Source organism: Lampris incognitus, chromosome 3 (assembly GCF_029633865.1).
Source record: "Lampris incognitus isolate fLamInc1 chromosome 3, fLamInc1.hap2, whole genome shotgun sequence".
Classification (NCBI taxonomy): Eukaryota; Metazoa; Chordata; class Actinopteri; order Lampriformes; family Lampridae; genus Lampris; species Lampris incognitus.
The window spans coordinates 78,730,507-78,754,208 of NC_079213.1; the positions used below are offsets into that span (position 1 = coordinate 78,730,507).

At 38.8% G+C, this 23,702-nt stretch overlaps 2 protein-coding genes across 3 annotated transcripts in view; one reads left to right on the forward strand and one right to left on the reverse strand.

Annotated features, from left to right (window-relative positions):
• The window catches only part of shroom2a (shroom family member 2a), a 33,037-nt gene extending 20,448 nt beyond the window's left edge, over positions 1–12,589 (reverse strand). The window contains exons 1-2 of the mRNA XM_056276451.1: positions 12,479–12,589; positions 5,552–5,700 (exon numbers count right to left, since the gene is read on the reverse strand). Of these exons, the coding sequence (XP_056132426.1) occupies positions 5,552–5,700; positions 12,479–12,538 (209 nt within the window). The 5' untranslated portion in view covers positions 12,539–12,589. The remainder of the gene's footprint in view (positions 1–5,551; positions 5,701–12,478) is intronic.
• A 6,338-nt stretch (positions 12,590–18,927) lies between these two features.
• LOC130110122 (synapse-associated protein 1-like) lies at positions 18,928–22,566 on the forward strand. Of its 2 annotated transcripts, none has more exons than XM_056277106.1 (9): positions 18,928–19,133; positions 19,305–19,423; positions 19,515–19,581; positions 19,782–19,855; positions 19,996–20,135; positions 20,314–20,468; positions 20,705–20,760; positions 20,902–21,046; positions 21,136–22,566. In XM_056277106.1, exons 1-9 carry the CDS (start codon positions 18,944–18,946, stop codon positions 21,261–21,263), a joined length of 1,074 nt encoding a protein of 357 aa, XP_056133081.1. In that variant the 5' UTR covers positions 18,928–18,943; the 3' UTR covers positions 21,264–22,566. The 2 variants fall into 2 exon arrangements, with proteins under 2 accessions (XP_056133081.1, XP_056133082.1); XM_056277107.1 differs by having other exon boundaries at positions 19,326–19,423.
• Positions 22,567–23,702: the final 1,136 nt, after the last annotated feature.

The window sequence follows — 23,702 nt, forward strand, 5'->3', positions numbered from 1 at the left end:
GGTGAACCGTGAGCAGCCTATAATGACTAGCACATTCTTGGGCTGAGTGGCATACAAACTGTCATGTTATTGGCTGCCTGCACTGACCCATAGCCCCAAAACACCTGGATAACTTTTGTCTAGTAGTAAGGACATACACAATGGCAGAATGTCAGACTCCTCTACATCCTGCTTCCTCCACATGTTCCACTCTTACAGACAGCTTGAGAGCAACCGGTGGTTTGGTCTACAGGCATCCGCTCTCTGATATTTTTTAACAACCTAAAACAAGTCATTAGGTATCTCAGTGCCACCGTTCAGTCCGGAAGGCCACATAAAAACACTTAAGGTCAACAGCAAGAACAAAATGTCAGGGAAATAATAGGAGTATCGTGCCTGTTAAGACAATATACAATGGGACTATTAAAATTGCTGCAAAACATTAAGAATGCAACTGTGCCGTAGTGATTCATAGGATCTTTGAATATATATATATATATATATATATATATACGTATATATATACGTATATATATACACACACACACACATACACACATATACACACACACATACACACACACACACACACACACACACACACACACACACACACACACATACATACATATACTTAGCACAATAAGTAAGGAAATTTGTGTTTGGTAGATTATTTCTTTGTTGTAACAATGCTTCTTGGCAATAAATCTTATACCGCTGGAAAGCCTGTTTATTTCCCTTTTAAGTGGTGCCCCATTTGTAAGGAACACGCATTTGTGGGATGAGCAGCAGAGTAGAGTATGTGGGTTGCGCCCATGAAAAATTTGCCAAATCTTCTCTGCCAATGCCAAACAGCTTATTTTGCTGTTGCTATTGACTCCTGTTTTGAGCTTCTGGTACCCCAGGTGCTGACAATCAGGTGCCTGATATAAGATTTATTGCCAAGAAGCATTGTTACAACAAAGAGATAATCTACCAAACACAAATTTCCTTAATTTTTGTGCTAACTTTTTATATATATATATATATATATATATATATATATATATAATCCAAACAGCTTATCCTGCTCTCAGGGTTGCGGGGCTGGAGCCCATCCCAGCAGTCACTGGGCGGCAGGCAGGGAGACACCCTGGACAGGCCGCCAGGCCATCACAGGGCCGACACACACACACATTTACACCTAGGGACAATTTAGTATGGCAGATTCACCTGACCTACATGTCTTTGGACAGTGGGAGGAAACCGGAGCACCCAGAGGAAACCAACACAGACACGGGGAGAACATATGCAAACTCCACACAGAGGATGACCCTCAAGGTTGGACTACCTCGGGACTCAAACCCAGGACCTTCTTGCTGTGAGGCGACTGTGCTAACCACTGCGCCGCCCATATATATGTTTTGTGTGTTGTTGTTTTTTTTTGCAGAGAGTAGGGGGTGACATTCACTCAACCAGCTGAGCCACCGGGAATCTCATGGGCCCTTTATCGAGTGCCAATGGAGCCAACTAGGACCATCCAACATTTTTGGATGACATGTCATTGTAAATTCTTGCCTTAAAGAGTTAATCGTTAGCTTGCTGGTGCTTGCACCATGTTTTCTTATGTACATGTAATCCATTAAGTACAAAAAAATATGTGGCGAAAGCCACAGCTGCTCATTTTTGCCGGTTATTGTCAGGTATGATTTTCCTGAGAAGACTTTTATCTCAACCATCTTTTTGTTAGGCAGTAGGAAAGGTGCTGCCACAACAGCACCGATGACTCTTTCATTTTGAATGGATCTCTGGGATTCGATTGCTCAAACACCAACGCAATTAACCAGTGTTACTAAAGTTGTCAAGTTGTCAGTAAAAAAAAAAAAAAAAAAACTTCATCCTGTAATTTTTCCGTAAAGCCTTACGAAAACCCCAACACTGTATTACTCAGTAGTCAAGGCAGTATTTAATAAAGTAGTTGAATAATTGTTGCTTATTGTAAGAAATGCAAGAACCAAATTTTCATAAGAACAGTTTCGTCAGCAGGTAAATACTAGTAATACCTGTTCAACAAGAATAAACATTTCTTCATGTCACATTGTGTAACATTCATCTTGGTACAAAGCAAAGCTGTTTTATTAGATCAGGCAGTTTCTCCTGGATATTCAAGGGGGAAAAAAAATCAAGCTCAGACCTCTTTTCCCTGCAACACCAATAAAATGTACTTCTGTCTCTCCTGTCAACTCACGTTGGTTGAGGAACAAACCAAAATGAGAACAGGGGGTGTAGTGAATAGGACTAGCCTACATTAAAATCTCCAATGTATATTTTCTAAGCTACAGCTCAGCGATATTTCAAGAAAAGTACTTATAGCAGGACTTCAGTGCTTAGTATTCCCAACCATACAATTCTGGCATATTTCCAAAAAGAAACACCAGCATATACTATATGCAGCTAACCCACCGCCTTGCCTTTGCAACACATGCACCATGGGTTATACCAATAAGTTTTTCCAGGTATAATTGGATTGTGGAGCAAACCTCCGTGCGAAAGTAGCTCATTGAGAATAGGCCCACACTTGTATGAGACTGTTGTTTGATTAGCATTTGAACCCTGGCCAAAAGAGAGAAACATTGACAATAGTCCTTCAATGCAGTACACAACATTTCTTCTTTTAATGCAAAATAGTGGAGCGTAACACTGGCTGTGACTTTTCTGTAAGTATGTCAGAAGGGGGAAACAAAATGCAACACCCAAGGGCTTGTTAGTTTAAGGCTAACTTATTACATTCTGCACGTGGTGGTAACAATGATTCAAGGTAGGTGAAAAATTAGAAAAGCAAGGCAATCCAGTCAAATGCAGTCTAAGGCCTCCTATATAATAAAATGCTTTCTGCTGTAATACAGCTCATTTCAAAAGTCAAAAACAGTGCTGAAGTATAGTATTGCAATTAATAATATCTGACTGGTGCTCGGTTAGGGTGACCCACCTGGATTGGGTCTTGATGTGTGGATGCTTAACTATGAATTTTTATGACTAAAGATGCTTAAACAATATCCTTTGAGTAAATGTGAATTATATTCAAGGAGTCTTATTGCAAAAACAAATAAGATCCTGTATTAAAGTTTTGAGCTCAGTGTGCCACTTCCCATGACTGAGAAAGAGATAGAAAGATCACGGCTTCATATCAAACAATTAACTCGTCAATCTCCTCGCCTTAGCAAACCCTTCAGCCGGAAATATGTTGGAACAGTATAGTATGGTGTTATCTGACATTAGTACTCAGTAAAGGTCTGCCAAGACACTGGTTAAATTGATCTCCTACTTAGGATACAATCCTATCCTTTGAAAAATGTTTATATAAAAAAATTGTGATACTTTCCCACAGATAACCATGCCTATCTGTTCTCTATGGAAAGTGTGACGAGCCTTGTATCCTCTCTCTCAAATGACCTCACGCTGACGGTTACGCATTAGTCACCACATGCAAAATACATGACACGGTGGTAATCCAGACTCCTCCCCCCATCCACTGTCTGTGAGGAGACCACACCTGTAGACAGGAGTAGGTTCTGTCAGCTTCCTGATATCATGTAACAGTCGGCCACACTCTAAAAAATTGTATTTTAAGGCCAACACCTATATTCATGACCCAGGGTAAGGCTATATAAACACTAGGGCTCTTTACGGCTACAGGAACTCAATGTGGAATGTTATGCTGCAAGACGTTTGCAAAGTCCAATCTGATATTTTAGAAATGATCTGCGGACGGCACATGGATGGAACAAAGAAGTGAATGATTCTGAGTTCAACTACAACATCAGTTCAGCTTGGGGTTCTGTAATGACCCAGTATCACCATGCTGTGTTCTAATTCAGACTTGTTATTGTGGATGAGGAAAATGAATGGTTGGAGATGCTATTTGAGGTGTCACAGGGCATGGCTAAAGTTGTAACACAGCCCTAAGGCAGGAAACAAGTCATAGAGGACCGACATAATGCCCACTCAATGAAAATATTAACAATGAAATTTATTACAGGAAGTATTGCTACCAGTGCAAACACACTGCACTGGAATGGCATTATGCATCACAGCTCGATGCTTCCTTTTAGCAGATTTCAGAATTTTTCCAACCTTCAGTACACCTGAAAAATCCCACCAAAATGTATTGAGGGGGCTTGATATCAGAGTAGTAATAGAGTAGAGGAAACAACAGTGAAAACAAATTAAATATGAATGATTTTTTTTTTGTCTAAAACTCACACTTACAAACTAATTATCTATGAGCAATGTTACACTAAATGTTCAACAACTATTAAGCAATGAGGACCAAATAAAGAGATGTGTATTTTGGCCCAATCTTTTAGCTTATACCTTCAGATAAATTCATAGCCATTTCTTTTTTTATACGGCTAGATTTTTCTTCTTCTTATATTTGTATTTTTTTTTTACAAAGACTCAATTGTGCAACAAAGTATACACGAGAAACGTCTGCCAAATTGTTTTTAAGCATGACTATTCTAACATTATTGCTTAAAGGCAGATATTGCTAAATGTATATGGAGATGGATCAGTAGAATCATGTATGCCTGTTTTCAGATCTGCCAACAGTGAAGTATTGTAGTTAAACTAGCAAGAGGGAAACACACAGACACATCTTTGTAAGGAGATAAATGGTGAGTGGACTTCCTCGTATGGGAGTATTTGTTTAGGGATTACGTTATGAAATGACACAACACAGCAAGAAATCCAGATAGCTAGAAGAGACAATCTGACCAATGTTTTTCACACAATGACACTATTTTTAAGTGGCCCTCCAGGACTCAGTTGACAAATGACTCAACAGTTTGTAATGCTGTCAGTACTAAAACAACAGGAATGAGTCATTTTATCACGAGTCAAGTCAATTATTTAACGAGGGTTTATTGTTCATTAAGAGTCTGTAACTTCTTGACTGCCATTTGTGTGTAAGATAAATGGTGAAATTGAGACTGAACATAGTGCTAGTTTTTAATAAAGGCAAACTTGAGAGGTGTTACAGGGGTTCGAGTTAGCAAGATTTTCAAAGATATATACCAGTACATGATTATGTACATATATGCTTATACACAGCTATATCACAAGTATATCAGTATATATCAGTGCCAAGTCATACTAATTTCCTTTTGTTGATCCTTCCATACCTGCAAGGGTGGGGTCTGATAGGCTGAATGATCTCATTCCCAGAAATCTTTCTGTTTTCAACTTGCTCCAATTTGTGGGAAATTATGAACTGTGTCAGTAACCATGAAATCTTCTCAAATGCAATCCTGCATAACCTGACAAAACAGGACCATCCGGCTACCTAACCCTCAGCACAGACAGCTAGAGATCCCACAAAATACAGGCTTGTCTGCTGACATTTAAATCAAGAAAAACAGCTGCACAGGCCAGGATTCTCCATCTCCCCTCCCTTTTAACCATGGTATGTTTGAGATGAAACCATGGTGACTCGTTATATTGAGGGAGTCGGGGTCACGATGGAGCATCCATGACAGCTAAAGATGCAGATGGGGTAGGGTGCATGGGGAGTGTACAGGGATTTGTTACCTACCTTTTCACCACCAGAGTGAGGGTCTTATGGGAGCCTTTCACTAAGCAGATAGCCTCCTGTCTGTAGCCACTCAGGGGAACCTCATTGATATTAACAAGCTCGTCTCCCACCTGGAGACTTACAGCTGCTGCCTTGCTGCCCTCTTCCACCTGAAAAACAAAACAACAGGTGGAACATTGAGACTGAAATAAAATATTTTACAAAGAAAGCAATCAATCTTTTATTGTGATATTTAGAAGCACCCATAAAAAAAAACTTAACGGTAACGGCACAAAAGTGCAAAACATAAAATGCACTCTAAAGTTGAAACTGTCATAACCAATTTAAGTCAAGGTTCACTGAATTTAACAGTATTAAGGCCAAAACTGCAGACATTAAAAAAGAGCATGAGGGTATGTGCTTGAATGCATGACACGTATGTCGGAAAAGATGTGTAGCATGTAAACCACACCATACGCAGACAAAAAGAGGAAAATAATTTCCAAGGACTCCAGGGACCACCGAGTTCAAAAGAAAGAAAAAAGTACAAAACAAAGACATTTATCATTACAAAGATCACAAATAAATACATAACTAAGGGTCATATGTGTGCCCTAAGCATAACCATGAACAGTTGAGGCTCTGATATCACTGAAATTTTGATCAAGATAATAAAATGAAAATCAGATTTGAGGCATTTGTGCCAGAGGATCCAAGGAATTGCCAGTTGCTTCTCACCTTTCTTATTCAAACTGATTTTATAGGATAGCAAACTGTAATCTTAACAGCAGGTAGGCAAGCTCTTTAAGAGAAGGCTCAAAGGGTCTAAAAATGTTTCAAAGGGCTTTTGTCAAGGCCAGTGGCACAGTGCAAAAACAAACCACATTGTGTTTGCATCATGGGAGAGAGAAAATATAGCCCTGTCCATCTGAGAGTACACACCTGGAATAACACATGTCTCAGAGGGTGGTCAAGTGCACTGGAAACTGCGACAGTAACAGTGTTGAGCTACCACCAAAACAGAACCAAAAACAGGAAAACTACATTAAAGCTACTTAAAGGACACAGAATAATGGCCAAAAATTAAGGCCCTTCAGTGTAAGAACTGCCACGGGTTAAGGTCAAGGCGGAGAGGCAGTTGCTCCTAAATCAACACCAATGAATGCCAGACATGGGGTGGAGCACGAGACACAGCTCAAAGTGGAAAAGAAAAGCAATGAGGCTGCTGGACGGCTGGCATTTTAAAACACACGTCCAAGTTCTGCAGCTGATTATAAGTTCTCCGCTCAGATCCAACCTGTGAGAAGGGACTGTATTACTCAACTAGTGAGGTATGTGTACATTTAAAGCCCATTAGGTCTTATATGGACTTTACACAGAAAAAACAGAGCCCAGATAGTGCTAGTCGTAGCCCCTTTTCATTATTCTGTAATAAAGACAGGATTTAGAGGTAGGGTTGAGGAGGGGGGTACTGAAAACTGTTATGATGGCTGGCTAGATTCTTGAGACAGTTCTCCCTCATATGGTAAAGCGTGCTTTGTAAAATAAAATATTTAATTGCTGATTGGTAGACTGACGTTTTTAGTTTAAGGTTAAAAGACAAAGAAAAGCACTATTTGGCCAAAGTACAAAAATGTAAACACAACTGCCCAACCACCATTAATGCACAATATTACATGAAACTATGATAATGTTGTAAAGAAATTGCATCCAGATTAATACTAAATCAAGGCTCAGTAGGATTTTCCCATTAGAATACTTTGTCATCATGTGATAATTTGGTTCTAAGTATTGGCTAGGGGCAGGTTGTGCCATGGTTAAGCAGGGGTGTACTTATAGGATTACATTTACAATTGTAATTAGATGTCAAGGGCAGGTTGGTGAGCTGTGCAAAATATGTGGGCATCAAGAAATTCGACTTTGTTACTATGATGTACCGAAGACAAAAAACCAACTATGACACCAAACAACCTGGCTTCAAAGAATGACAGTGCAGAAGACAGCAACAGCAGCTCCAGACAGAACAGGTGATATGAACTGTGGCTAGGGCAGAGAAGATAAAGCTTGCTTTCAAGGACCTTATCGAGGACTTAGATGGTCAGAAGTATTCAGTCTAAAAACAGTGTTTGAGTAATAATAGTGCTCGCTCCAGTCTATAAATTGCTGCATAGTATAAACAATCTTTATTACTTCAAAATCAGCAACTTTGCATGACATGACGGCTAGAGCCTTGCGCTATGAGGTAAATACACTTTATTTCAAGACAAGCTTGTAGGAATACTGATCCAAAATGCAACCCCCCCCCAAAACCCCCCCCTATATATATATATATATATATATATACACACACACACATATATATACATATACATACATACACACACACACACACACATACATACATACATATATGTGTGTGTGTATATGTGTGTGTGTGTATATATATGTGTGTGTGTGTGTGTGTATATATATATATATATAGCGGTTTTTCCCCCCCGGAAACCGTCAATGGTGTTGATAAAAGTGCTCAACAAATGAGTGGAATATCAATACAGATGTAGGAACAATAATACATAGCAGTACAAGCTTGTTTCATGTGTCGTGCAGCTGATGAGTGTGCGACACACGAAACAAGATTGTACTGCCATGTATTAAGTTTTTTTCCCTCCATCTATCATCTATATTACACACACACACACAGACACAGACACAGACACACAGACACAGACACACACACACACACACACACATATATATATAGGGGTTCTCCCCCCCGAAACCGTCAATGGTGTTGATAGAAGTGCTCAACTAATGAGGAGCGGAATATCAATACAGACACAGGAAAAAAAGTTGGGAATCACATTAGCAGCTGATGAGTGCGCGACGCACGAAACAGGCTGGTATTGCTATGTATTAAAACTTTATTCCTGCATCTGTTATATAACTTTGTTAAAAGAAACACTCAACAGTAGGGAAAGTGCTCAACAAATAAGGAGAAAAATAATCCAGTGAGTCATGAGACAGTACAAGGCTGTTTCATGCCTTAAGCAATCATGATTGCTTATGGCATGAATCAGGCTTGTACTGTTTGTCTCATAAAGAATTTACTTGACTCACTGGGTCTTATATATATATATATATATATATATATATATATATATATATATATATAAGCATATAGTATATATATATATATATATAAACACAATCTTCTTCAACCATTTAACCCCATGAACATGAGCCATAGTCTGGCCTTTCTCCATGACCTTCCTCCTGAGTATATCACTCCAACCCAAACCATCCTGCACTCCTCAGTATCCTCAAAAACAGCTTCACAACTCTCTGCTGAGCACAAAGGGAAGGATGTTGTGTCGATGTGGGTAAGGAATGTGTCTTTTCTGCTGACAGCTGTCCTGTGTGCTGTGCTGACAGGGCAGCGATCTCAGACCCTGTATCTAACTTGGGCTTGGACTGCACACAGCCTAAAGGATTGCTATTTTCTGAACAAAGGATGTGTTTTTATGTATAAAGCCTGACTGGGTGAGGTACCAATTACGTCGATTGGCTCGGTACTTAGGAACCTATACCGAGTCTCCTGCTACTCCCATATCAAATCTTCTTTGCAGTTCGATGGTGCAACGACATTAATGCAAACAAAGCTTTCAAATTCATCCAAGTATGACCCTAACAACTTAGGAACTCTTGAGTTAAATTAGCCTACCCTACCAGTTACTTTGGCAATTTACTCACCAACTTAGCTAGGTTTTCTTTGGCCGCTGGCTAAACTACTGAGGCCTGTGAATTTTGCTCATAAACCACAGTGGCTGTCTGGCTGGTGCTCCACGTATGATCCATCCCAGCAGACAGCTCAGGGATATATTATGACACATGGGTTTCTGTCTTTAGATTCCTATTCAAAAAATTCTCCTGAGGGGGAGGATTCAGCACCAAGCCAATTAAGTTTAGCATGAATGTGAACTTAATTTCCAACACATCTTCACATCTTTTTTTTCCCACCCCAATTGAACTTAGCCAATTGCTCCACCCCTTCTGCGAACCGGGGAGGGCTGCAGACTACCACGTCTCATCCGCTACATGTGGAGTCACCAGCCGCTTCTTTTCACCTGACAGTAAGGAGTTTCACCAGGGGGGGATATAGCACATGGGAGGATCACGCTATTCTCCCCAGTTCCCCCTCTCCCTTGAACAGGTGCCCCAACCGACCAGAGGAGGCGCTAGTGCAGCGACCAGGACACATACCCACATCCGGCTTCCCACCCAAAGACGCGGCCAATTGTGTCTGTAGGGACGCCTGACCAAGCTGGAGGTAACACAGGGATTCAAACCGCCGATCCCCGTGTTGGTAGGCAACGGAATAGCCCGCTATGCTACCTGGACGCCCTTCCAACACATCTTTAAATGTTACAAACAGCACTGTCTGTACAATACAAGCCAAAAGTACAACTCCAAACCTGATGAGCTATGGTCTTACGTCCCATTGAATGACAGAGTAGCCATATTGTTAAGATACATCTATGAAAACGCATATTTTTTCAGTTTTAGGTCAACAATGTTCCAGTCTAGCAACAAACCAACCCATCAAATATGATTCATGACACTGAGCTACTCCTCTATCTTGTTCCCATTTCAACGTAGAAACAATTTTCTCTCATGTTATCCTCCTGACAGTCAACTCTTCTCATCTGAAACAGTCCAAATATTTTTGAGGGCTTCCTCTCATGAATTACCTAATTTCAATGTAATGACTTCCATGTGCATTACAACTAGAAACAAGCTGAATACAGAAGTTGTGTGTTTTTTTTTTTGTAAACAAATCAACAGACCAATTGCGTGTTCCTTGGGCATGATTTTCGTTCCAGAGGTTGTGCAATTCTTTGACATTTAGCTCAATCCAACTCACAAACATGCCGATTCATCAATCGGCAAGACCTGTTTCCCTGTGAATGATTGTTGAGTGTGTAAGAGCACAGCGATTTAAAGTATTTCTCTAAATAATTCCCCCGGCCTTTTTGAGAGGTTAACACTTTTTTTTTTGTATCACAAACACAAGATCTTGACTAAGAGCGCATACGTATAAGGTGCAGGCCCAGCTGGCTTGTGTAAAACAGGATTATTTAAGTTTACTGAGACAGAGAACTTTAAATCCATGAAGACCTTTGCCAAAACATAAGCTATGAGTGGAATGTTGAGAATTTTAATTAGATCCAGATTATTTTTCCTAAACAATACCCTGATGGTCTGCAACCTGTAGGCTCTTTTATATTATCTTTAATTTACTGATTGGAGAAGACCCATAAAAAGATATATTAACTAACTTGAGTTTAGGCCCCCTTGAAAATGGTCCGTTCCTCAGCCCACTATGGAAAATGTAAACATTGCTCTCCAGATGACGTACAGTGTTTAGTGCTCGCGACTAACAGTGAAACTCAGATGCAGAGGGAGAGAACAAAGAACAAAAAAAGTTACAAAAGGGAACTTTCAAATCTATCTTAAGTTTATTATAATTAACTTCTAATTCATGATGTTTCTACTCTAATAGTTGGAAAATTAAAAATCTCAAAAAATGTGTGCATCAAGTTCAGACATCAGGCTGCACACTGATTGAAAAGTGCATTTAGTGTAAAAGAGGAGGATTTTAAAAAAAAGAGGGTAAGCTGAAATTTGAGGGGATGTGCGTTAAAAAAAAAAAGATTCCTGCATGAATCGTATGCCACAGTCCAAACATGTTCTGCTGTGATATATGGTTCTTGCCTCTTGCACCGAGCAGCCATACAGGGAACTGATTTTGCCAATTCTAAATCAATAAATACAATATCACATCATATATTATCAGATATAGAATACTTTGGTTGAGATTGAAAGTTTTCTTAGATCTTTATAAAGGGCACAATTACTTGTTTGATTTTTAATGAAAAGTGAAATATATAAAGGCTGGCTATACATGAACATGTGAGATAGCAATCAGTGTACATTTGGAAAAACCTTTAAATAAAAAGATCGTTTCTAATTTCTTGATTTGTATTTCAATGAAAGTAACTGGATGTAATTTACATAGACAGGAAAGAAAGCACCTTTTAAAAGTGCATTAGCTGCAGAGTGGATGCAGGTTACCAGAGCTGCCTATGATATGGTGCATTTTTATGAAGTTGAGCTCCAAAAGAAAATAGGGCATTGTGTCTACGATTGCATTATCTGGAAAACGTGCCTATAAATTTGTAATTTTAGTCAGACAGAAAATAAATGTTAGGAATTAAAAGATTTAGGGATATTCTCTTAAAATGTATGCAGCAAAGACACCAGTCAGAAGGTGAATTTGGTGGGTTATGAGGTTATCTAATACTTTCGGGAAACCGGTCCATTTAAATCTTTATCTAGTTCATACATATCATTTAACAAAATAACTTAAGATATCAAAGTCTGCAAGCATCGGAATGCTCCAAAAGAAGCACTAATCACTAATCCTGGCTAAATTTATCCCATCATGCCATTCCAACAGGCTTCAGGCTGTCAAGGATAATTCAGTACTTCTGTAGTATCGAGCAAAGCTCCAACATTCCTACCATGTTCCTGGTACTGCAAGTTACTCTTCAAACTCAAATTTAACCCAATACATAAAAAGATGTCAGAAGCAAATGCCCTTCTAAAAACGTCCTTCTAAAATGTTTAGGAGGTAAAAGCAGCCTAAATAACAATCCAGTCAAACAGTCACACATTTACAGTTCTTTGACAACCATGTATTATGCTTACAGTTTTGCTAATTTTCTGATTTGAGATTACTTAAAGATCATCTCTATGCTAGCCAGCCAGTCTTTGGAATAATATGAAACAGGTGGATTAAATATTTTGATTAAATCCATGATAGGCATGCGTTAAAAAGCGTTGGTTCAACCAAGTACAGGGGTTAACAGTCAAAAATTAACATCTCACCAATAGATGCAAAGGTGTCCACTTGAGATTTTGTTCGTCCCTTAAGCAAGGTTCTGGCATTAAGTGACAAATGACAATGAAATATTGCGAACGTTAAGCCTAAGACTGCAGTCCAGAAGGGTCCTGGCTTACACTATAAAATTCAGCAGTGTGGTCAGGCTATTTAATCTCCCTGTTTAAAGACTTAAAATGGCAGGAATTTTACTCATTTGGATCACATGTTTGTAAAACCTATAGCAAAGGGTTTAACTCTGCTGCTCTGAGCCCTTTTGGTGCCTGAGTTCTGCCAATTTGAGAGTTAGACTTTGGACCCGTTTAGGTCAACACAGAAATCCCTCTAACACACACACACACATGTACACACGCACACACACACACAATGTCAGACAAACAGGTGCTAGGACTGTACCTTGTAAAATTAACTAGCAAGGTCTTCTGAAGTGAATTATTAAACACTCAGAGAAGTGAGGTTATAGTGTGATTTTGGAAACATCAGCCTAATTTGGCTGTATTAATATTGGTCCTCTGTCTATGGCTATGACCATTTCATATACATGGTGGCAAATAATATCATGCACCCTTTCGAATGTGTGCCAATATGAATGGTAACACAATGAGCCATAACAATGTAATGATATTAGAGGCTGAGGTGAGACCTTCTAGTATATTTATTGTGCCAATTACAGCCATTTTATATCAAATTATACTACGGTGAAATGTGTATTGTGATGACAGATCAAGTTTAATCTATGTTTAGAGAGGAACAGTGTACACTGGCACACTTCATTTAATAGCTGCATGTCAAAAGCATGTATGAATCTTCAGCATGGCTAACTGGATAACATGCTGAGGTTATGTCCTTGTGGCTAAGTGTCCTCCACTACATATTATAAACTTGTAACATAAAGGATCTAACCCATTATATTTGATGCACAATATTCCCTATCCCATCTTTCAAGGTACTTTCCCCTATCAAAAGTGCTATGAAAATATGTAAAAAAAAAAAAAAAAAATCATCAGGAGGCAGTTGTGGTGTTGGCAAGTGGGGCTGGTGTTGTGACGTGTCAGTGTTTTGTGCTTACAAGATTTTGACTGACAAGGAGTTGTTGTGTTTTTAGAGGTAAGTTCATGGCTTCTTAAAAAAAAAATCAAGTGAGGGATCACATTGAGCTTAGAAGGAAGGCTTTACGAGAAAAGGATTTAGTTAGAATAGCTTGCTTAGCTAATGATTTAAATGGACTGTAGCAGCTAATGAAACTAACAGCCTACCTGGAGTAGATCAATAGTGTGGATATTGACATTCATACAAAGAAACTATGCTGAGAATTGTCAAGATAGTGAGTTAGCTGTGCTAGTTACTACACATCCATTAACCAACTTTGTTAACTGGCCAGCTTTGCTTATGGTCATCAGCTCGGTCTTGCATCATAACACCACTAACTATCTTAGAGTCGTTTTTGCCAAGCAGCAAAAATGCCACAACAAATAGTCTGGTATCAAACCTAGATTGGGTCTTTAAGATAAAACACACTTTACCTTGGTTATAAGCAGAGGTTCTCGATGCTCCCGACCCCCTCTGAGTGTGAACCCCCATGGTGCACCTCCAGAGAGAAGCACATCCACCAGCTTCCAGCCATCATCATCTCTCGCTTTCTGATCCAGGCCTTCTGGTCCTTCCATTACATGCCCAAAGCCATCTCTTTCTCTACATTGTCGGTCACTTTTACAACCCCCGGTATCCATGGTACTGTTGTGAAGGGGCAAAACAAACATTAATATGAATAATGTAAACTGGACACACTAGAATGAAATTCACCCTTGAAACAGTAGACTAGTCTTGGAAGAATCAAAGAGAATGCAATATGCCTTTCTGTTTTTCTTATGCTATGCATACACACCATTATTAAGTATCATTTAACCGTAACACAAAAAGTGTACTGTGACAATATACACAACTTAAAGACAGTGTAGCAAAATTGCTGGATTACATCTCTTTGGAGAAAAATTATTAGTATGCATTTTGAATGTTGTGTATTTTTATGCAGATTTTTTTTTCCAGTTTTAAACAAGTCATGTGCAGTGTGCCAGGATAAACCCTACGCTAATACCACTTTCATTTTCATTGAAATTTTACCCTAATTCTGGTGTTGGATAAATCACTAGTTAAATAAGGTCAGCCAGCTCTACCATGTGCACGTGCATGAATGATAGGAACATTTTGTTTGCCAGCTATGTAATGAATACCTTAATATGGATGGGCTATACAATATTGGTGGCTTATTATGAAAACTTTAGAATAGTGTGGTTATATCAGTTAAACGTTGAACAGCAAAACTAAAGAAAAGTGATGAATATAAATATATTGTTTCCATAATGGTAGGTGTGGCCAGGATCATGCCTCCACAGTTTGTCTTCATTGAGTAACATTGCCTTTTCTTCCCCTGAACTTAAATTTGTTGGATTTGACTTGATTTACTTTACTGAAACAGGCCTGATAGCATTGGATTGATGCTGAGCCACCGGGTTTGCAGACAACTTTACTAATTCCGAGACAATTCTGATAACCCCGGGTAATATTATGGCAGTATCATGATGATACCAAATAAATACCGGATTGTTGTTTTAATTGCTCACATTGGATAAACTTGAGATTTGGGTAAATTTAGGAAAAATCATCTTATCATAACATACAAAAAAGTACATTTTCCCCTCAAGACAAAGCAATAGGCTGTCCTTCATTCTGTACTCACTGCAGTCTAAATACTTTTTACATTTCCCTAATGTAAACATTAAATGCTTTTTTATCACAAGGATGATATTCAGCATAACCACTCTGTGTTATACCTATTAACGCCTAAACAATAAAACATTATTTCAAAACCAGAGAGCAGAATTATTCATCAACTAAAAGTGTGATGTCGTCAAGATGTACAAGCTGGAGATACACTTGATAGAGGTTTGTGGCTTTGGAAGAAAACTGATCAAACTGAAGAAAAAACTGCATGGACAAAATATTCCCTGGACTGTAGCACAGCCCCGGAACAACACGAACTCCTGGGGGGTAAAATACCGAGGGGTCGATTTGAGGGGGGATGCGAAGGGATGCCATCCCTCCTGTTAAATAAATTGACAAAAACAAACCCCATGTAAAACCGCCATGCATCTTTCCATCCCCTTTGGGTTAACGGTGTAATGGGACAGATCCTTATCAACGAACATGAGTACCTATTATCCATATTTAAATTACATCCATTTTAGAGATTTGCACACCCCCTTGGCAGCATCAGGACTTCCCCCTACAGCCAAATCAAGAGTGAAGAGAGATGTCTTGTTTGGGTAGATAATTGCTGCCTGAGCTGGTATATGTGAAACTTTCAATCTTGATGATAAAATTACACAAGTGTGATCGTGCAGACAACATGGACAACGATCTATCATTGTGATAGATCAGAGTATCAATTGCCCCCTTGCCTCCCCAACACCTAACTAAATTACTCAAATTTAACATACAGCATGTGCTTTTTGGGGGGGGTTTGAAGTGCATAAAGTGTATGGTACATAATATTCTGTGGATACTAGTGAAATAATAAAATTCTAACTGCAAAAGTATAATAATTATAGATATAGTGAAACAAATATGCCGTGTTATGATCTAAACAAAGAGGGAGTCTAATCACACAACATGCAACCGTCATAAGACCTGGGACACGTCCCCCCCGCCCCCCCCCCCGAGCCCTCAAATAGCTTTTAAATAAACTTAATGTGAGGAAAATCGTTCACGATTGAGACATACGTAGGCCTATGACTGCAGTTCAAAAGGTGATTTTTTTTTAGCGCTCAACACGACGACGGTGGTCCCCACATCCCTCTTAAAACCACAAATTGACCATGGGCAATACCCCTCAAGACTTGAGCTAACACTGATACCCAAAGTGCTTCAACCCCCATACATCTAACCTATACATCTATCGGGACATCCCCACCGCTCCGTAAACACCTGTTGTCCCACTCCACCCCGGCAAACGTAGCATTAGTTAATGCTCTTATGCGTAAGAATGGAAACACATGAAGTCGGGCAAACACAATGGGATCTTCCCTGGCTTTTACCGACGTCGAGCAAGCATAAACTACGGAGACACTGACAGCCAACAGACAAGTCTTAGTAAGAAACGCGCGCGGTCTAAAAAATAACAACAATTATAGTCCAAAATAACTATTTGGTTCGACGAAGGTAGCTCAGCTAGCAAACCTACACCCAATTAACAGCAGAAGGAATCGCGACTTAGCTAGCCTTACCTGGACGTTTCAACTTCTTGACTAACCGGTGAACAAGCTCGTCTCGTCGCGATAGCATACGCTTCACCCCCGGGTTCAGTTTACGCATTCTTCATCCGATCGGTTTTTTCCATCCCCGGTGTCACTTTTCCCAAAACGAGTCCCTTGCACCGCGAACACAACCCCCAGCAACAAGTGAAGAAGTCTTTGGGGAGAGCACACCGACTTCAGACAGGGCTGTGACAACAAAACCACACACACACACACACACACACACACACACACACACACACACACACACACACACACACACACACGACAGCGTTTACATTTGCTACGCTAGCAGCGCTCCAGAGGATAACCGAGGGTAGGACACTACCATCTGCTGTTAGCAAACTTGCTAACCCCCCCGAGAATATTGTCAAGTTCATTTTATTTGTGTAGCCCAATTTAACAAATTTGCCTCAAGGGGCTTTACAGCAGCACACTAGTAGGACAATATTGTCCAACTAAAAGTTACCACCCCGACTAAATGGCTAAATGAATGCTTTGCAAAGAGTAGAGGAAGCCAGGCAACTCCAGGAGTAAAGATGATTTGTTGTTCGAAATATAACAATCACTATTCAGAATTCACCAAATGCGTTTGTCTGTTTTGTGTGGGTCCCTGCCCATGCCGGAATTGATGGGGATCTGAAGGCGGATAAAACAGCAAAAAGGGCTTTGAAGAGTCGGAGAAATCACATTGAAGTACATATTACTAAGTCAGAAGCTAAAGTGGTGATTAAGGGACACGTCAACAAGTTGTTGCAGAACAAATGGGACAAAGAAAGTAAAGGAAGATTAAAAAAAAAGTTAGTTGGGAGTGTAGGGTCTGGAAGACGAAATACGATAGAGAAGAGGGTTATAAGATGGTCATACTGGTCTAAAAAGTTCCCTCTTTGTGATTGGAAAGTATAATAACGGAAAATGTGAATATTGTGGAGAGAAAGAAACAGTGAATCATATATTATTTTATTGCCAGAAATATGACTCAGAGAGAACGGTTTTAAGGAATGCACTAAGAGATTGGAGAGCCATATATCAGTATAATATTCTAAAAAAAACCTTCCGGCGACAAGTGTTGGAATCGCTTAGAATATTTAAGCTCATTAAGAATAATGAATAGAATTTGAGAAATATTAGCATTATCTATATATCGATCGATCGATCGATCTATCTATCTATCTATCTATCTATCTATCTATCTATCTATCTATCTATCTATCTATCTATCTATCTATCTATCTATCTATCTATCTATCTATCTATCTATCTATCTATGAGCTCCTCTACATATCTATCTATCTATCTATCTATCTATCTATCTATCTATCTATCTATCTATCTATCTATCTATCTATCTATCTATCTATCTATCTATCTATCTATCTATCGTCTGTTTATTTATTTATTTATTTATTTATCTATTTATGTTAATTTTGTTAATCTTATTTATTTGATAATGTCAATTGTGTTTATTGTTTTGATTGTATATCTTTGCTTGATAAAAGTATTAGGGGGTAGAGCTTTAGTTCACACTCCAGATCAGTGGGTGACGGTAATGCGCCGGAAAGCTGTTTGCCAACATCCAATAACAATCAAAAGAAAAGAAAAAGAAGGCGAAAAGGGAGGAGGATGAGAGTAGGAGGTAAAAATAAGAAAAATAAACAAATAAATGAAAAATAATAAAAATGAAAACATTTTAAAAAATAAGGAGGAGCAAGAGGAGGAGCAGAAGAATAAGAAGATGAAGAAGAAGAGGAAGAAGACGAAGAAAGAAGAATTTGTAACGCTGGCGTCGTAGAGTACGCTGTAGTTTCAAGCAGTATGCCACCTTAATTGAAAATGTGAAAAATAAAAAAGCTATAAAGACTTTAGTACATTTTATTTGCACCCTGAAAGGACTTAAATCGGATGGACTTTGAACCCCCTTGGTCTGTACAAAGTTGTTTTTTTTCTGTATGACAATTGTATACCTCTTTGTTGTAAATAAAAGTTTTTGGAGAAAAAAGAAAACACTAGTTACATCGCGAACGTTTCAAGTCGAGCCCCGCGTTTCCATGGCAGCGGGATAATTTACGGGTCGATAGAAGGGCCAGTATTTACCGATTCGCGGAAGTCGTTTGAATACTGTCGACATTTACCTTTAAAATGTTGCAGAGCTGGGGGACGTGGCTTGGTTTAGAGAACGAAAACGGTCCGATTACACGGGAAATAAATTCCGCGACTAACGCCACAGAGGACAAAACTTGTGACATAAACAAACAGGTTGCCGCTGGAAGTGTTGGCGAACAAAGTGCTCCACAACCTCGGGTTCTGCAAACAGCCAAAGGTTTCAGTGGTGAGCAAGTAACTTTTCTAGGCCTTGTATTGAAGAAACCAACCTTGATTTCATTTGTTAAGGGTGATAAATAACTGGATGTTTCAGGGGGCGAGGCTCTTTGGCAGTGTTGCTTATTGCCTACTTACTATTGACAAGTTAACGCTAGTTAATGACGTCGCTTGTCCACAGGTTATGTTTATAATTTTGCAGCTAGTGCGTCAAAGAAAATATCCGCATCCGTCGCTGAGACTGCTCAAACCTTTAAGAAAAGCGTGGAGGAAGGGAAGATTGATGGACTCCTTGATAAGGTAAGAAGGTTGCTATGATGTTATTTTTTTTCCAACTTTACCTTTTTTTTATTATTCGAAAAGATTAGAATAAAACGATTTCCTCCCTCAGACCATTTTGGGGGATTTCCAGAAAGAGCAGGAGAAGTTTGTTCAAGAGAAAAATGCAAAACGAATTGGTGAGTAGCTGCTTTATTTTTGTGTCCAAAGTTGTATGTAGACCTACGGGCGTTATGGAGATGCTGGGTGTTTCAGGTTGGATGTCTCTAGAATAAACATTGAAGTCATTCAGCCTTCAATGGTTCCTCACTCGACGGTAAGTATACAAAGTCATCTAGAAAATTGTGTATGGGTACATTTCAATTCTGATTATTTCTAGATGCTGCTGTGCCACCATGGGTTGGCCATAACGAAGAAGAGACCATACAGCAACAGATTTTAGCTCTATCAGCTGTGAGTGTTGGACAAAAATATTTTACACCAAATAACTGTCTTCAGTAAAGACAAACGAGTCTTTGTTCACTTCTTCTTAATATATCAGGATCTTCCGTTCTCAATTAAAAGTTTAGCTCTTTCCTTGTGATCGTTAACAGGACAAAAGAAATTTTTTGCGAGACCCGCCTGCCGGTGTGCAGTTCCACTTTGACTTTGAGCAAATGTACCCAGTGGCCCTGGTAATGTTGGAGGAAGATGAGCTCCTCAGCAGGATGCGCTTCCATTTAGTTCCCAAACAGTGAGAATTTCAAGTCAAAAAGCACTTTTTTTTGCATCATGTGCAATAGTAAAATTCTTTAAAACAAAAAAAACAAAAAATAGTCACTTGATTTTATATATTAGAAAAAGAAGGGATTATCTATTCCACTCGCAAATCATTCCACCATCAAAGACACTATATGTTGTGTTCATTTTAGGGTAAAAGAAGAAACCTTTTGGAAAAATTATTTCTACCGTGTGTCCCTGATAAAACAATCAGCTCAGCTCACTGTTCTTGCAGCACAACAACAGGCTGCTGAGAAAAGTGTGAGAGAGAAAAATACTTCCAGTCTTGATGATGATCAGCAAACAGGTATGATACATCCATGTGCAAGTTGTTTGTGACAAAATCTGCTTCATAGCCTTTTTTTGTTTGGACTGTATAAGACTTCTTGTTTCATTAGTCCCGAGATGGTAAATATTGTTTTCTTAATATCTGTTGTAAAGCATTTTATGGATGAAATGTACACTCACAATGCCACTGTGAAAATCTGAATTACATTTCAATTGTGCAATATTGAAAAGATACTACTGTATTACATTTTGCAGAAATAAGACAGAAAATCCCACCAATCATCATCGGTGCCAAAGCTGAGCCTGGTGAGGTGAGATACCTGTTTTGCCCGATACCATATTTGATCCAATCTAATCTGACACTGTAATTTCAGGGTGAAGTACTCTGCTCACTTTGAAAACAGACAAAGATACAAGTAACAATCTGACTCTGTATTTTTCTGCAATGAAAGGATACAGAGGCGATCTCAACCAGTCCAGGTGTGACTGAATTTGTGAGTGATGCCTTTGATTCATGCAACATAAACCAGGAGGACCTACGCAGGGAAATGGAGCAACTGGTGCTGGAAGCGCAGGGCATTGCTAATACAGAGGAGGGTAGGTTCTAAATGCCACCATTTTTGTTTTAAGTCAGTCACTATCAGAGAATACATTACCCGAGTAAATGACTGACTGTTTTTCTCCAGAGGAGATTCCAGACTGGGAGAGGGAGTTGCAGCAAGAGCTTCAGGAGTATGAGGTTGTGGCTGACAGTGAGAACCGTGATGAAAACTTGGACAAAGAGATTGAAGAATTGCTACTGGAGGACAGCTAGATCCCCGCTGCAAGACAAACCCCTTCAGCCTTAACTCTTGAAGGACATCAAAGAAGGTTGGATCAGTTCATCTGGATACGTTTATTGGTAGATACGTTTCATCATTATCTCTCAATAAATGTTGTATCCAGATGAACTGATTGAACCTTCTTTGATTAGCTTAACTGGATTATTGAGCATGCATCAAGACGTCTTGAAAGACATGTTTTGTACTGACATAGAAAAATAAAAAAAACCCTTCAAAACAGTTTATATGCACCTGCTATAGAGGTGCATTCCAATTTTGGCCCGAGATTTCAGGACTGTCATAGGGCAAAAAGAGTCAAAGAATATTGTGGCTGAATTTCATTCAATTATGTTGTTTCCCTGCCCCAAGATACATCCTAGGTTAATCTTCAATACACTTGGAGCAAAAAGGAACAGAAAACTGTCATGTGTCCTGTGCCACAAATCTGTATTTTGTCAATGAAAGGGCACATTCTGTTTCAGAAAAATGCATCACAATAATAAACTCATTTGGTTGTACAACTCTAGGCAAAGTCTTCACATCTATAACCAGTCTCATGCATTGGCAGCAGTGCAACTACGTCCTTAACACCAGCAAATTTGTTCTGTGTCTAGTCTGGTTTTTGCTGCATTTGGAATAGTATGTCAGTATTAAACTGATGTTACTGTCTCTTCCAGTTCTTATCTGGAATATTTTGTGTACTATAGGTCATTTATCCTAACACTGAGCCAACTAACTTGTCTTTTAGAAATGGAAGATAATTACTATCTTTTACCTTTTTTTTTACATCTGTAGACTTATACAGATATAACTGTTCAATTTTGCAGAGTAATGTACTGTATATACATGTCATGAACCAAAGGATTTTAGCTACTGCATATTTTGTGAACATAGTTAACTGACTGAACTAATAGTGTTCAAAGTAATGATCTGTATTTTTTCCTATTCTATTGACATGTAAATGTCAATACTATATGTGAAGATTTCCATATTCACAAACTGCCTTTTTCTTCTATTCCAGATGATAAAAACATTGGATTAAGCCTTTATCTGTTACTTGTGCAATCTAAAATGCAAATATTTTCTTTTGCTGATGTCCTATTTCAGGTTTGTGTGTGTGTAAATAAGTACACTCATGGGTTGTGTGGTACGATGTCAAAGAAAAAAATAAGTTGTGTAACAGACTATCCTATTAGAAGAGCCTATAACTTCTCAGTACTGCTGTGTCACGATGCTGTTTTATTTCTCGTTAAAAATCTTGGGTTACAAAATAAACGATGCCTTTTGGAAATATGTAAAAATATGTAAAAATAAGTCACAATTGGTCATTTCTTCAGCCAACTTTTATTTCAGCAGTTTCACACCCTGCAGTATAGTCTAAGTGCTTTGAAAAGACAGTGCAGAATCACAGGACACAAAGGAGGTTTTTAATAATGCAGATGAGCCAGGACTTGAACATATATACGTGTACATCTTACATATTCATTGCCAACAAGAGTACAGATGACAGCTGCACACCGGGTTACCCTTTACTGCCTTTACCCTTTATCTACTTGCATTGTCTTCCATTGATTTAAAAAAAAAAATCATTGCACAGAAATAAATAATATATAACACATGGTAAAATAGGGGAAAAACGAAACAGAAAAAACCTGCCAATTATCAAGTAATGCCATACACTCGCTGCAATGCTGTTAATGCTGAACATTTCACAGTGCACATAGATCAGTGGTAAAAACACAAACAGTCACATTCATAAAACAGAATCCATCATCCTCAGAAAAGTTGCATATGTAACACTGAAGATAAAAGTTAAGATGCAACAGGTTTCAAAAGGCATGAATAGCAAAAGGAAAATGAGCAAGTCTGGGTTGTGTTAAGATCTTTTAATACACAGCATTGTTTCAAACAATAACTGTCCTTATAAAATATACACGCTATGCAAGGTGCTAGACAATGTAAATAGAATATCTACTAATGATGTAGAGTAGTTCAGGAGCTGCATGTCCAGAACAGGCTGTATTTCAGGGATTTGGGTTGGCAATTCAGTCAGGCAGTCTGTCTAGCACCAACAGTAATTTAAGTCAAATGCAATATCCTACCCTCAACAGACCGGTAACAAGTTTATACTGTAAGCCTTTCATCCCATTGTTTTGCAAAACGGTCACAGAAATACTAAATCAGAAAGTAGCAGCCATGGCTAGTTGTCAGTGACCAGGACTTCTTTGCCAGCATAGCTTAAGTATATTGACAGGCTTCCAACTTGGGTTGAAGATAACAACGACATGAAATACAAAGCAAACTTTGCTAACAACCTGGGCCTTTTTGCAAAATCGACGTAATCCATAAAATGTCATTTGCAACCCAAATTGGAAAGGAGAGTATTTTTTACAAAAATGAACGCAGCAATGTGACTAGCTGGTTTTTGTTTT